Source organism: Aythya fuligula, chromosome 11 (assembly GCF_009819795.1).
Source record: "Aythya fuligula isolate bAytFul2 chromosome 11, bAytFul2.pri, whole genome shotgun sequence".
In the NCBI taxonomy this organism is placed as follows: Eukaryota; Metazoa; Chordata; class Aves; order Anseriformes; family Anatidae; genus Aythya; species Aythya fuligula.
Window position 1 is genome coordinate 12,018,662 of NC_045569.1, and position 16,339 is coordinate 12,035,000.

Here is a 16,339-nt window from a genome sequence, read left to right on the forward strand (position 1 = left end):
ATAGCTTCTCTTTTGTGCCTTTTGCCTCCCCTGTACAGTCTCTTTTATAAAGCAATAGCCAGTAGGAGTCCCTCAGCTCATGAATGGGTCTGTCTTTATGCTTTGACTCACGGTGGTATGTAATTGGTACAGGTAGGTTCCTGACAATTACTGTGGAAATTCTGGCATTTTTTTTGCCATTGTTCTCATTGCTGTTAGAAAGAAACAACAGTAAGGCACTCTGGGAACTCCTTTCTCTGCCAAGCAATAAAACCAGCAGGCATGACAGTGAGCAGCGCGAGAGCCCTGTGAAAGCCCAGAGCTCCTCTCCAAGCTGCTTCCAGGTCCGTGCAGGCGTTTGGATTGAGCCATAACCCCACAGAACCCAGTCCGCAGGCCATCATGCCCCAACACACCGCCACAGCTGTCACAGCCGCCAGCACAACGCGCGAGAGGGTGGATGTGGGATGCAGGAGATGCGATGCTACGACATGAGATACTATAGAGAAACACAGGAGATGTGAGGTACAATGAGCAAACTGGAGCGTCTATGGGACCGGTCAGAGGGCTCGCGGCCGGCCTCTGGGGCTCGGGCCGGGGCTAGGGGCTCGGGTTGGGGCCAGATTTGGGGTCCGTGTCTGGCGCCCCCCGGCGGCGGGCGCCCCCCGCCCCGCAGGCCGCGCGCCTCGCGCTCCCGGCGATCTCCTCGCAACGCCGCGGCGGGGGCGGTGGCTTCCAGGGCTGCGATTTGCATAAGCCTCCGCGAGCGGCCAATGGGAGGGCGTCGTTGCCTGAGTCATTTGCATGGGGACGCGCGGCGGCCAATGGGGGCGGCGGGGCGGTGGGCGCCGCGTCCAGCCGCGCGGGGTGACACAGCGAGGGGCCGGGCCGGGCCGGGCCGCCCGCACCTGACGGGACCCGCCGGGACCCGCCCGCAGCCGCCTCCGGGATCGGGCCCCGGCTCCGGGCGGAGCCGGCCGCGGCGGGAGGATGTCGGTGGCGGGGCTGAAGAAGCAGTTCCACAAAGCCAGCCAGGTAAGGGCTGCGGCTGCGGGCACGGCCTGGTGCCCCTCAGCCTCCGGAGCTGCCCCCCGCAGGAGGGGGCTGCCTTTGCCCGCCCCGGGCTGGTCCCGCCGGGTGCCGGCACCTGTCGGCTCGGGCTCCGCCGGGAGCGGCTCCGAGGCCTCGCTGCCGTGAGGCACCGGCGCTCCCCGAAGAGTTGAGCGCTGCCTTCTGCCACAAACTGCTAGGGTAGTTTCCCAGCTGGCAGACCGTGCAGTTCTCCTATAGGGGGTACCACACGTTTCTAGAGGTTTCCCTCCTTTTCTAGACGCTGTACTCTGTCTTTTCTTGGGTGAACCCTCAGCTGCTCCTCACCTTTTTCTCTCCAGTCCTGTTCTCTCTTGTGCATCTTTCGTACTTCTGCTTATTTTTTGTAAGACCCCTTTCTGGGCTGGTACACAGCGCGGTCGTGCCGGCCCCACAGCCCTGCGTTGCCGTGGTCGGCTCCAGGAGCAGCATCAGTGGGGTTCTCCTGGTGCAGGGGGCCAGAAGCTCCCGGGAGATCTGTACTTCCCTCGCCTCTCCTTGCTGATAATGACAGTGCTGAAATTCGGGTCTGTAGCCTGTTCGTCAAGTTGGACAGCTGCTCTGGGTGAGGGCAGAGGAAATAAAGGTCTGGAGATGATTTTGCTGTCACCTTTCCAGGTCCTCCTTCAGATATTTGGGCTGTCATCGGCCCAAATGCAGAACGTGTGCTTTGGTTGGGTATAGATATGCTAAATAAATACATCTAACATTTATTTTCACTCCTGTTATTTCTTTCCTGTTATATACTGATCTTGAAGAATGTCACGAACCTAGATCTTCTAGTGTACTTTCCTTATCTCTTTGCAAAAATGTGGGACTTTCTGGGTAAACAAATCCATGGACAGTTTATGAAAGGTTTTGGCTTTCATAACATCCCAGTCAGTGCTGCAGCCTTTGGTACAGCAAGTTTGTAACTGACGTAGCAGGAGGTATTTAACAGAGGAAGTTAAAGAGGTAACCACAACAAATGCTTCTCCTCTTAACAGTTGCAACTGTGTTACTGCTTGCTTAATCCAGCCCAGATGTCACAAAAACATTTTTAAAAAAATAAATAAATACATCTGGGAAGCTGGTAAAGGTAGTAGCCACTGCAAAACGGAACAATAGAATATATTGAAATTGACTGTGTATTTCCTGAAACTCTGTGGTACATCTTTCAGTGTTCATTACAGTAAGAAACTGGGATGGATAGCTTGGGTAATATTCTTCTTAGGTCAAAGGTAAAGTTTCCATTTATTTTCAAATGAAGGACTGAGCATGAAAATTAAAGTAAATGGATTGAAAAAGCCTGTCTTTAGAGAAGGAAATGCTGTTTAGTAGGAAATTCACATGCAGGGAAAAAGCAGATACTGGAACTGTTGGTTTTTTTTTGTTGTTTGTTTGTTTTTTGTGCTTGAGGAACACAAGACACTTCAGAGCTCATTCTGAAAAAAAAAAACAAAACACACAAGAAATAGCATATATATATACATATATACACATCCACACACTTGGTCAGTACAGATCTGAATAACTGAGTTATAATCTCTGACTCAGATGTACCCACATGCCAATAAAGGTACATAGAAAACAATTGTGGAAAGTAACAGAAAATGGGACGGTAAGGGCACCTACAGAATAGAAACATTGGTACTCCATCTTCTAGCTAAGTTCTTTTGCAGAACGCTAAAACAAACAAATGAAGAGCATGAAAGAGATTTCTCAGCAGGGCATTTTTTAAATCTCTAAGTACTGTAGGATCACTTAAGGAGCTGTATACCTTTGCATATTGAATGGATGAGAGATGCCAAGGGTAACTGTTAACAGCAGACACAAGCATTACTTGGAGAAAGAATGAAATTAATTCCTTGCTTTAGTGTTCCCAAAGGAGAATGAGGGCAGATGACAAAAACTGGCAAATTTCCCAGAGGACATTGAGGAATACTGAAGGGAAGGAGAATTGTGCCAGGACATGTGATTGAGGAATGAGAATAATATTTGAAGGATGGCAGAACCTAGAGACAAAAAAATCTGAAGGATAAAGCAAGTGCATTAAGGCAGTCTGTATTTAACAAATTCATTCAAAAATGTGAATAAATGTCAAAGGAGTGAAAAGATCACTCTATTTTCAAAATATACTATTTCCATGCAATAACAGACTTCTGTTCAGCTGAAATAGCCCACACTTCCACCTGAAATATAGACTAATATAAATCTGTGTGATCTGTAACTATGTATATATAAAGTAAATCAATATATATTATTTTATGTAGTCTTTCTAACAACCATTTAAGTATTGCAGAACTGCTTTTTCTCAAAGGAAATAGATTTATTTTTATTTTTTTAAAGCCTTCATCTTCTGTGTGTCTTGCTTTAGAGACTGGGGGAGGGGAGGAGACAAAACATACTTATCATTTTATGTGTACAGTTGAGGTTTATTCCTTCATTCCTTCTGGAATGTTTGTCTGATGCATGCCAACTTGGTTTATCTAAAGTTGCAGTTAAGTAAATAAGTGTTTACTGTTAGAAAAGGTCAGCAGTTAACTTTTTGTTGCTTCTAAAGCCCTCACTGGATCCCAGGCATGACATGCTATTACATCCTTGATGTGGTAAAAAATCACCATGTCTCAGTGTTTGCAATCCATGAATTCACAGTAAGTGTTCTTTATGTTTTTCTCCTGGATTTTTTTTTACCCAGCTGTATTTTTTTTTTCCCCTGAGAACAGCATGTGTGTATAGGTTTTCACCTAAGTGCCAGTTTGGTAGCAGCATTTGGAAGGCAACTCCGAGTTCTGTGCATCTGTTGGAGGTACTGCAATGAATTCTGCACTCTGGAGTGATGTTTTAGCTGGTTTGCTAGGTATCATCATATCTTCAGGGGTGATTCTACTCCAGTGTAGAACCTTAATAACTGCTTCATCTGGTAGCACAGAACTGGTAGACCCAAAGCAAGATTAGATCTCTGTGGTGTCATAGATAACAGCTTCCAGGTATGCTAGAAATTTCTTTGCTATGCTTATTATTTAGGCTACAAGTTTAAATTGAAACGCGTGAGCCAGAGTGACGATCAGCTGTTTTATTCCTGTCCATCTAATATCAGCGATCATCCCTTGAGTACTAACTCAATTGGCTAATGAAACACTGAGCAGATCCCCTGTGGCATCTTACCACCTCCCCCTGGCTGGTAAGTGAGGGCAGGCTCTTTCTCAGAGCTTATTAACTCATGCGTGTGTCTCATGGAACTTGTTTTTTTCTGGTTTTGAATGTTTTTGTTTTTTTTTTTCAAATATATATATATTTTTTATTATTTATTTAACCTTCATAGAGTTCTGTTCTTGATGAAAATTTGTCTCTTGTCACTTTCAGACTCTGACATATCTTATCTGTTTTCCTGTTTTCGATTTGAAACCTTTTGATGTAGGCGGGTGTATCTCTGCCTACTGTTTTTGTAGGCCTTGTTCTCATGGTGGCTGTGCATGTGGGATACCCAGATGGTGGGAGGACGGCATCTTCTGATGCGTACTAGGAGTATTTTTAGTGTGATTTTCCTGTGTAGAAAAACAGTAAGTGTAGAGAGTGAATAAGAAAGTCTTAATAGTCAGCAGCTGCTATTATGGTTTGTGCTGTGATCTTAAACTACAGCCTGGCTGGTATCTCAGTGTGATGATACGTGATTTTTTTCCAAGTAGTCAGAGGCTAGTGGGTTGAGAACCTCCTTCCCCTGGGGTGTTTTGGAAGCTCAGCCATGATGCTAGTGTTGGAAATCTGTTGACCATGAATGCTTTTTTTTTTTTTTTTTTTTTTTTTTTAAATAATCAGTTGTGCAAAAAGTCTCTGTATAGCTGCAGCCTCAGTATCAACAACTCCTGCTTAGCTTCTCAGAGATGCTAAAAATTAATACTTCTGTAAGAAACGTGACTGCCTGTTACTGCGAATACCTTATTTGTAATGTAAGCCTGAGCAGGGATTGTTAGTCAATGCAGATTGGTTTCTTAAACCTGTTCCTGTCAGTGAAGGAGGATAAGGTAGCGCTGTTCAGGAGCTGATTCTACTGTCTATAGATAAGCATAAAGATGAACAGATTTTCTAAGCAAAACGTAGTTGTTACAACTTTTTTTTTTTTTTTTTTTCTTCTGAAAGGGATTTAATTTAGAACAAGAAAATATATGCTCTGTTTGTCTTTCCAAGTAGTCATCTATTTTAACGTTCTTGAAGGCTTTTTTCTATTGTGTGGTGTTTTCTTTGGTTTGTTTTTGTTTGTTTTCCTGCTTTTGGCTATCACCAACAGTTACAAGGATGCTTGTTCTTTTATCCCAGATTTCTGCTATTACTCCAGTGATTTATGTGGCATTTGGACCAGATCAGATCTGAGACCTTGTTACCCTGATGGAATAGTTGTTTTTTGTTGTTGTTGTTTTGTTTAGTTTTCCTGACTATTTTTCCTTTCTGTAATGTTATGATACTAGCCCAGACATAATATTTACAATTTTTGAAGTCCATGTTGACCACATTAATACACAAAAACTTTATTTACACAAGCATTTGTTACTAATCAAACTTGAAGTACTTTGGTAAACTGAGGAAGAGACAAACTTTGTACAAAATAAAACTGAACTTGCTATTAAGACACAAAAAGAAACTCTTTATTGACTAGCACATTTGTGTCCTGGGACTGGAAGTTGTCAACATAGAGTCTGAGAGAAACTGTTCTTTCACATCCAACCTGAAATGGGCACGATGAGTCCAAGACCTCAGCAGAGAGAGCTGTTCCTAGCTTTTATTAAATAATTTGAGGTACCCTTTGGTAAAACTGTTAGAATTATGGTGGTAGGGCAGCAGGGAAAAGGACGTTAACATTTAGTTTATTGTCTGAGACGTTTTGAAATGGATAATTATAATTCTTGCACATGGTTCAGAAAGAAGAATAAGCCTTCAGCCACTGTCAAGGACAAAAAAACAAAAACCGTTCCTTTATGTACATGTAGATATCAAGTTGGTCAGTATTGTTTATCTTTACCTGTGTTGTGGCTGGACACTCCTGTTCTGTAATCCAGTCATTATAAAACTATGTGGTAGATGATATACTGCTCATCTTTAATTCCTCAGATGATGAGAGAAGAAGCTGAGGCTCTATGTAAAGCTCTGAAGGCTTGTTGGTACATAGAGTGTTTGTTGAGGTGTTTTTGTTGTTGGTTGGTTGATTGGTTTGTATCTTTTTGCTGGAGAGCTGTGTTCTTCTTTGTAAGAAGGAGAAGTCCTTGCATTACATATTATTTCGAATCAAAACTATTAACCTGATGTTGGGGGGAAACATGCTCCTGTGGCAAAGATCAGCTGTCATTTGTATGTGGCAAGGGGAAGGCATGTCCTAAGGGGACAGTAACCTGTACTTCACCCCTCTTCCTTTGGCAGTTCTAGGGGTGGCTCACTTTTGGTTTCCACAGCTGACTTTGGGTTGTGCTGCCAACCCTGCTGAAAATGAAGTTTGTTTTCCAGGACCAGAGTATCTGGCTAATAGGTAGGAAATACGAAGACAGTTCACCATGGCTTGACACTGTTTTTCCATATTAATAATATGTCTCAGAAATCTGGGATGAGGGAGAAACTAGCTCTCAAGATGTAGGTTTATGGTTATATTTACAATTATATTTGTAACTTGCCTACCAGTAAAGCATAACTGTATTAAAAAGAAACTTTGAGGGTCTTAGTACTCAGCCAGCATAGAAATTAGCAAATACATTTCTATGGACCATCTTTGCTGCAAGCTGGGAATCTAAGAGTGATGCAGCTACAACTTGGGAGGACGTTAGTTATATTTTATGCGTAACGTATTTATTTGTGGAAATCTGAATAGCCTTGCAATAGCAAACAGTGCAGCATGATGGAATGGAAGCTGAACTTTCTCCTTGAATGCATCTCCTTTTATAGATTCTTGGCTTTGCTGAAGAGTTTGACACAGGCATCCTGCAAGCTGGAGCTGAGCTGGCACTCCATCCTTAACTCCTGCTGTTGCCTGAGTCATTGCGGCACACGCTGGGTAATACGTTGCAGTGCAGTCTCTTGAGAATCCTGCAATGCTGAAAAACAAACAGACAAGTGAAGCACAGCAATTGCATTGCATTAAGATTTTCTTCAGTATCATTTGCTAAGTGTTACTCCAAGTTGCTTAAATATCCTAAGCAGATACATTTCTACCACAAAGTTGCATTCTTATATAGAATTCAGGACAGCCTCTGTAATATACATCCAGGAGGACAAATTCTGCTTTATATGCTGATAAAAATCTGGGCTGACTCAGTGTAGTGTCTCTTACATAGGCATATGCAGCATAACTGACAGCAGAATCTGGCTGATAAAACCTCAGTCATCTTCCTATTAATATGAGAAAGCTGTATATATTCTCGATAGACTGCAGCACAATATAGCTGCAGTTCCAGAACAAAGTATTGCTGAAGAATAGAAGTGTTTTAATATAACATTTTGTCTGTTCTGCTACCCTAAGACCAATACTTTCTATAAATATGTGTAATTCATCTTGCAAAATATGTCCCATTCTTACTACCTTCTTCAAAAACCCTATAAAAACCAAGCTTTGGTTTATAATGATAGCATTAAGAAGAAACTGCTTCTATTTATATTAATGCCACTTTCACCCCAGAGCATTGTGATAGTCTAATTCTGTGCTGTGCTGTTTTGTCATTGTTAGGCTCTTTCCTGTTCATGGAAAGGAAGCCCCTGATGGAGTTCTATGACTAGCTGAGAGCGGAAGATGCAGGATTTAACAGTGTTTTTAACGAGACCAATTAGAAAAGGGCTAATCTAGTGTTAGAGTACACCTTCAATTCTATTTTGTAGAGCTCTAGTGTCATATCACTGTACTTGTATCTATTATTAAAGCATTAAATGCATTGATGGGAGAATATACTCTTTAATTTCCTACAACATCTCAAATAGCAGCAGCTGTGTATGTGAAACACAGAAATAACTTGGCCTTGCCTGCTTCTATTCAAAGGACAATGCCAAGGCTCTGATGAGTATTAGTTCTGTTTCTGTACTATGCTAATTGAAGTATGTTTTTGGTTTTGTACCTGTGTTTAATGAACTGCAGTGACATTAGCCTGGTTAGGAACTGGACATGATTATAAAACTGAGGACTCAAAAGAAATCAAGGGTTTTTAAAATTCCAGTATTGACAGAGTTTCTGACCTTGTGCATTCAGTTTATAGATAGAAGGTGAAAAAGTCATGAAAATGTCATTTTTCTTTAAAAAAAAAAAAAAAAAAAAAAAAAAAAAAAAAAGAAATACAACAGCAAAACCAATATAGACAGACCTAGGTAGTAACAACCTCCTTATTTCCTTCGGTGTGCTTGGCAAAGGCAGGTAGGTCTCAATGTTCCCATTTTTTATTTTTTTTTAAAAAAGCACGTACAGGTGAGTGAGGTACTTGCAAGTGCCATGACTTCAAGGTTAAGGAGCCCATCAACGACAGATCCAAAATTCGATTTTATGTTTCTGGACTGCAGATGCAATGTCCAGTTGTTAGAAATTCTGCTTTCAAACGTTGATAATATTTGCAAACGTGTCACAAAGAACTTTATGTTCACTGTGGTTTTGTTTGTTTTGCTTTTAATCTTTCACTTTGCATAAGATTTAGGGATAAATACAAAATATAGATATGAGTTTGGATTAAAGTTCCCATATAAATATGGTGTAATTCCATTGACCCAGAGAAAGTTCACCTGAACTGAACATGGCATTTTCACCTAACGTTGCTGTTTTTAATATCCCTCTGGGACTGTTAAGCAAAGGTTTAGAGATTAGGATTTTCAGATAACAATATCTCCCCAGCAGAGAATAAGTGGAAAAAAAATATTAGTTAGTGCACTAAGTACCACGTGTGATTGGAGGTCAGAAACGCATTGTTTCGATTCAGAATCACGAGCTTCCCTTTTGCAGTTCCATTGAGAGAGCTAGAAAGCGAAATTTGGCGCCTGTGCTGTCTCCAAGGCCAGAGAAGGCTGCGCCCATGGGAACGTTGCCCCTCTCCCACAGGGAAAGCTGCACCCAGAGGCTTGGCTTCTGGCTCGCAGTAGGTGTGTGCGTGGTGGGGGAAAGAAACCCCGTGAAAGTAAATAATTAATCAAAGCCTCTAACTTTACATCAGTTCAGAACCAGCAGTTCCAGTCTGCTCTCTAGAAATTCCTTCCAAAGAAAATAATGATAAGGTTCCTGAAGGCAGCAGCTTGAATGCTGCTTGTGGTGTAAGCTGCTTGGATGTCTGCCTGGCGGCACTGGAACACAGCAACTGTTAGTTACCTGCAAGATTAGCTGTTTATCATTTTATGGCTTTAACATCTGAACACTCCCTACATGACTCCCTACATGTTTTTTTTCCTGTAAATTATAATAAATTTGAACTACTTTGATGTTGGATGTGGGACTTCCCTCCCCCTCCCCCCTTTTTTTTTCCTTTGAGGGAGGAAGGAGGTTAGCAAACTAAACCTCTTCACTTCCCCAATCTGTCCTACAGCTCTCCACATGCTCTAAGACCCTTTACATTATTGCTCAGTGGAAGAAATAATTCCTCCCTCCCTTTTACTGTTTAATGTAAGTTTGTGCTACTGCCTGTCACTGTATTTAAATTTAATGGGAAGGAAAACTTCTGTAGTGAAGAGTAGAAGAGAGGCACACAAACACAAGTGAACTGCAATCTTAGGCAGGAAAAGAGTTACTGGTAGAAATGGCTTCATATTTGAGGAAATAGGTTGCAAAAGAGGCTTCTAGTTAAATATAAATAACTTTGCTGGGTACTTTCTCTCATCAGCAGTTATGGTCTATGGGTTTTTCCTTTTTCCTCAAACTTTCTCCTTGGTTACTTCCTTCTAAGCTCGGTCACAGTGGTTGTCCAAATGTTGTCTGCGTTTATGTTCAGTGATGATCCCTTCCCGTGATGAAGCTTTCACTTACTTTGTTGTCTGGGCCAGGCTCAGAGGCACTGCACACAAAGGCACTGAGGGCACTGATAAAACCCCAACTGGCTGAGCTGCCAGGCATGGAAATGGGTGATGCCAGAGCGCGGGGGCTGGTTGCCCCTCTGGGTTTGTGTGGTACCGGTAGGTGAGGTGGAGGAAGTGCTCTCCTCCTTTGTACGCCTGCAACAGGCAGCATTAAACTGAATTTGACCTCCAGTGTTTGCGTCAGGAGCTTCTGTGCTCGATTCTTCAGCAAATTAGGGTGTGCAGCTTGCAAACCTGATTTGTCACCCAGAGTGGGGAGAACATTGTGTTGAGTGGGGAGGACCAACAACAAACAGTGATAAATTGGCTACATGAATGAAAATACTGTGGGGAATGTTGGCCCTTATCTTAACTGATTTGGTTTTGGTTCATTTCTATCAGTCTCTGCCCTGTTGTTTTCCCTGCTCCATTTGCCATCACACACCATTTTGTTATAGAAGTTTGTTGTCCCAACTTCACTCTGTCATTTAATATGCTCTCTAAGAGAGATTCCTTAATTTACACATCAGTAAATTATTTTGGGTGTTTAGTCTTATCGAAAATTTTTTATATGGTCATAAGCTATGAAGTTTTGTCTCCATTTAGATAGTCCTGGTTTATAATGATGCACTTTCACTGAGACAAACAATGAAAAAAAAAAAATCTATTTTGGATCTATTTACATCTATTCTGGATCTATTTAGGTAGTGGGAAAACAAACAAACCAAAACCACCAACAACAAAACCAAATCAATTTCCATCTGAGGTCTTGATTCCTGTAATTTATCAGAAATGTATTTGGGACTTGAGAAAGCTTTTGACTAATGGCTTAGCTCAGTCCTACCGAAATCAGGTGAAGACCTTGAACACTACATTGAGAGGTGAGGGGAGCAGACTGTCATATACTGGAAATAATTTTGGTTTTTTATTTTCTCAAGTTTTGTGTGAGGTTGCTTTGGTGGACCCCCTGAGCCCCCAAGGTAATCTTGTAAAACAAGGATGTAAATAAGTTAACACAAATGGAAAGAAGCTTCTGCAATTACAGATTTGACCCAACCCGAATGTATATATTGGAGTAAAGTGATTGGAGTTCCCAAAGACATTGTATTCTTGTTTTTATGACTGATGAAATCTATGATCTCTATTCAAAAGTCAGGATCCTACTTAATTGTCTACTTGTAGAATCAAGGAGTTACAATTGCATCCATATCACCTAGGAACTGTCCTCTTAGTTAATGGTCTGTGCAGGTCAAATGAAGCAGATGGTTGCAATGTGCTGTTCCCATTTGTGCTTAAATGCGAGGCCAGGAGCCTTCAGCAGTGTGTTTGGATGTGCTTTGCTAGTGGTAGAAGAATATTTGTCTTGTTTCCAAGTTGCTTCTGAAGTTGGAACAAAGGACTTTTACAAGGTGGTTTCAGTTTTTAGGTTAAAAAAATAAAGCTCTTCATTTTGAAGTATGTGTGTGCTTTTGCTGTTAAGATGATACCAGTAAAATCTTGAAATGCATTGAGATTTAAAATTCCCTAAAGCTCGTAAGTGTGAATAGTCTTACCTCTCTCTGCCTCTGAGAGCTCCAAGCCCCAGTTTTACTGTGCCTAAATGGAAATTGATGATAGCATTTCCATTATTTCGTAAAGCTATAGCGTGCGTCTGTAACCTGCATTTGCTCCCTGACTGCCTTTAAGCCTTCGAAGAGCAAAAACTCCCCATAGATAACCTTTGCCTGAAATATATTTGCAAGACATTACTTAGAAGACAAACAGTTTGGAAAACAGTCTCTGGAGAAATATTTCTGAGCAAACACTACTTAGAGAATAACTGAAATTCACTGTGTGGAATGACACTTGCCCGGAGCAGTGCTGCTGTGCAGCTGACTTTCTGCCAAAGGTCTAGGCTGAATTGCTGCATGCTTTCTTTATCAGAAATATTCATTGCTTCTTATGTTGCTTTTTTGACACTGACTTCGTGGAAGCAGTCTTCAGCATCTCTCCATAAGCTCTTGTCATACTTGGGAGCTGTAGTCAGATTAGTGTGGGGTTGCAGAAATTAAGTGGGAATTCTGAGTGGGATTGCACCCTGCTGCAGAGAAGAAAGAACAAGTTCAGACTGAGAAGGCTTGTGCTAAGGATAGCTTGCATAACAGATTTGTGACTTTGCGCTTAGCACCTCTTTGTCTATCAGCATATTTGGGAAGCAGCCAGAAGACTGGTACAGATCTCTTAACTGATGAACAAAAGGTTTGTTGATACAAGGGGAAAAGATGCACATAAATATAGCTACTCTTGTACAAAAGTAGTAATGCTTCTAGGAATTGCTTTTTGGGGGATTATATCAAAATTGCATTTGTTAAGAAAACAAGGACAAGATTTTGCAAAAAGTGGTGAGATTTTTATGGCCTCATCTTGACAAGTTTTGACAATTTTTGTGATGCTTTATTCAAATGTACACAATACTGGAAGAATTGTAGCTTTTGAAAAGCCTATTTTCAGGTGGAGGGAAAAGATCTGATGAGACTTGAAAAGGAAATTATTATTGAAAAGCATTTTAATAAAAACAAAACCATAAAAATCACCAATTAAGGTTTTGTAAAGAAGAAAAACCAAATGCTGGTAATGGAATTATTTATGGAAGTGTTTATTTGTTTTAAATAAATTCTATTAAAAAAAATAAGAAAAATAATTTCCAATTAAGGGCTTATAAATATCTACAGCAGTAGAAAAGTAATAAACTATAAGGAGAAAGATATTTGAACCATTTGTGTGTGCCATCTTGTATGATCTGATGAATTACCATTGGTCTTTAAACCAAACCTCCAGATGTCAACGTTTTGTAGTCTGGTTTAAATCCTACATCAGGGCTAGTGGCATTTGCCCAGCTCTGGATCCACACTGAAACTAGGGGCTCCAAGAGCCCCACGGATGAGTCCTGTATCTGGTTTCACTGAAGACAGATATTGCTACCTAAATAACCCTGAGCAGTGCTCTTAGCCTCTGGTTTAGGATAGTTGCAGGCAGATGGGCTGGAATATATTTGAGCTGCAGGCAATGAGTAGCCCCTTTGACTGCTCAAAATATTGTGCAAATGTTACCAAAGATCACCAATTGCTCTATTGCCATAATCCAGAATGTAGCTGTCGAATGAAATGGGTCCTGCAGACATTGTTGGAATATGTGCCAGTCAGGGTGTTAATTTGCTCCCTTCATTATACATGGCACGTCTTAAAGGGGTTGAAAAGTGCCAAATCTTGCTTTTCTTTGTACTTACTTCTTCAAACAGAAATGATAAATGTTGGAAAACTCTCTGTGATTCTGTATGCTAAGTACTTTAGAGTTGTATTATTAATAATTAAGCATATATCACTGTGTGTATTCTTAATTATCACATGACTTTGATGAAAATTGAAAGGGCTGCATCTACTGCTTTGCTTGGTAAGAAGAATGCAGGACTTGTGACACTCATTGCAAGTGAGTTTGTGAATGATTGAGATTTGCCCTTCAGTGATCTCTTAAACCGTAGCTAAAGGTTCTTGTTTTGTGGGCCTGGGCATGGTTTGCTCCTGATAGGTGAACTGCATTTTTTTGTAGGAATTACTTGGTACAAACCCATGCACTGCTATAGTGGAGGACTCTGTAAAGGTCTGTGTTGTTCTCTGTGTAGATTATACTTAGAACATTTTTCCAGCTTTACGTGTTTTCAATTTAAAGTTGGAATTTGATACAGTTTGATAACAATGAAATACAGATAGTTCTGTCTGGCGTTTTCTGTCCCCATGCATGATATCTGTGGTACATTTCTGCAGTGCTGCTGTAGCCACGAGAAAGAATTGGACCTCCTGGAGGTGCAGGGCAGTGTCTGTCTTAGAAGTGTGGACTAAGAAATCCCATTGCTCCAACAGCATTTCAGGTTGTGGTATTGCATGCAACAAAGTGTTGCTGCCTAAAACCATTAATGTCTTTTGAAATGGAATTATGAAAATGAGGCAAAAATATATGGTGGCTTCATCTCTAGACGAGTCACAGAGATAAAAGTAATATATATATACTTTCAAAATTGTGATACTTAGAGTTTGTCATTTTCTAATAACTGAATGAAAGGAGCATGGATTATTAAAAACTTGCACTTAAAGAAGAGTGTTTGAGACTTGTTTGTTCCATTTAGGTTTTGCAACTCATCATGAGCACAGGTTGCACCAGCAAGGAGAAGAAGATACCTCAAGTCCTTTTGTTTTTCCCCTGGGTATATTTGCTAAAGGCCTCACATGAAGTGTGAAAGCTGCAAAGCTGCTGAGAGCACATTTCTGAATTTTTCAAAATATTTGAGTGATGAGACTGTGACCCCATTAAAAACTCACTTCTGTCTGGAGTGGACCCAGGAACAGGAAGCACATTGCTTCACAGTGCTCTAATGCTGAACATGAACTTAAGGGCCTGTGAAAAATGCCAAATTGAATGACTTCAAAAAACAACTAAAAACCCCTCAAGCAGAGGAGCTCAAAAAAATCACAGTTTCAAAGGAAAAATAGTCCCTGTACAGCAGGAACAGGTGGCTTACCTTGAGTAGGATGTACCAGGGAGTGACTGAGTGGGCGAATAATGTGGGTATTTCACAATATACCAAAACCGATGGGAACTACAGGACTGACGGCTCAAAAAGTCAGAATGATACCACTTAAATCAAAATGATCCACAGTAAAAAGTAAGGGAAGGTGGTGGAATTAGCAGTGCATTTTATAGTGACTTAATAAAATCCACAGGGTTAGTGTGAGCACTAAAAATGTAAGCAGTAGTTTAATAACATTGAAGGACAAATCTTTAAGGTGATTATGTGGGAATGGAGCTCAGTAAGAATTATTGCCTGATGGAGAGGAAAGCAGTTTCTGACAGAGCAATAAATAGAGATTATTTGTCACTTTCCATGCACACAGGGTATACCTGCTGATAAGCATTATGCTGAAGCAGTGATGAGCAATAGTATGCTAATGTGAGGAGAAGTTAATTCTAAACCGGAGTGACCAAAAATTATCATTTTGACTGCTAATATATCTGGCTTTATACAACTTATGTTGACAGTCCTGTTGCTCAGCTTCCTCTGTATAGCTCACTAGGGAGCTCAGTAGTGGATGATTTTGACCACATGCTTCACTGATAATGGATTCACTAAAACTGCCACTTTAAACTATGGCAGTGCCAAGGAAATGTTTGCTTTAACTAAATACATAATTGTGTAGTAACGTCTAAAACCCAAAATGGCACTGTGAACTATTTGCAGTGTATCTTCTAGTGTTAGTGGCTCTTATTTACATTCAGACAAACTTAAAGTTTATGCATCTGGGTAAAGTATTATTGAGCTTAAAGCTGTAAATCACTATTAAAAGTGCCTGCATCTTGTCTACCTTATTTCTCCCATGGTTGGTCTCATCAAGTATTGGTATTTAGTAATATTTGTCAGTTAATTTCTAAGGCTCACATTTACTGTTGGTGGTGTTGAATATATGAGATTGCTTTGAATTGAATGAAAGTGATGTAAGTACATTCTGAGTTTGCAAAAGCAGAATTAGGTCAGCCCTAAAACTGAGTAAAAATCCCTGCCTTTTTCCTAGCTCGTACTTGCACAGGGCTCTCTGGCATCAGTCTTGATAAAATGTGTATTTTTTCGGCCTCACATCTGGGCACTGAGAATGTATTTAAGGCATGATCTTAGGAAGAGAAGGTACGTGCTCTGTGCCCTCAAAACGAGGCCCAATGTATGGAGCCTTCCAAAAGCAAATATTTTGTTTTAAATGGGTTTTCAATAAAGCCATCTAATATGCAGAAATCTTTGGTCATGAAAAATGTGGCAGGGCAACTGGATATTCATGAATTATGCAGTGTAGTTAAGTGTTTTCCAGAATAAAAAGTGATTTAAATGTTTTAAGGATGTTAATTGCCCATTCTGCACATGCAAGCCCTGATTTATGTGTTGACTGATTTCTCTTATATGAAGAACTAAGATTTATTTTTTGTTCAAAATGATGTAAAAGATGTAACACCAGCAAATACTACTGTAAGAGAAAAATGTTGCAATTGGCTATTTCTCAACAGCTCTAGTGAATCAGACTTGGTACTGGACCCAGCGGCAGGGTGATACACTGGGCTTTGCTTCCATGAAGCCTTCAAGTATTTGCTCAGCTTCATGTGCATGGCCAGCTCTGGGACTGTTCCTGTTCTCAAAGCTGGCTAAACCCCTCCTGAGTTGAGGTCTGCACTATAATCAGAGAGGTATTTAATGTGAGCTTTCCGGAGAGCCAGTGGGAGC

General features: G+C 40.8%; 1 protein-coding gene across 1 annotated transcript in view; it reads left to right on the forward strand.

Annotated features, from left to right (window-relative positions):
* Positions 1-885: 885 nt before the first annotated feature.
* SH3GL3 (SH3 domain containing GRB2 like 3, endophilin A3) overlaps positions 886-16,339 on the forward strand; it is a 53,027-nt gene continuing 37,573 nt past the window's right edge. The window contains exon 1 of the mRNA XM_032195182.1: positions 886-1,014. Coding sequence (XP_032051073.1) covers positions 970-1,014 — 45 coding nt within the window. The 5' untranslated portion in view covers positions 886-969. The remainder of the gene's footprint in view (positions 1,015-16,339) is intronic.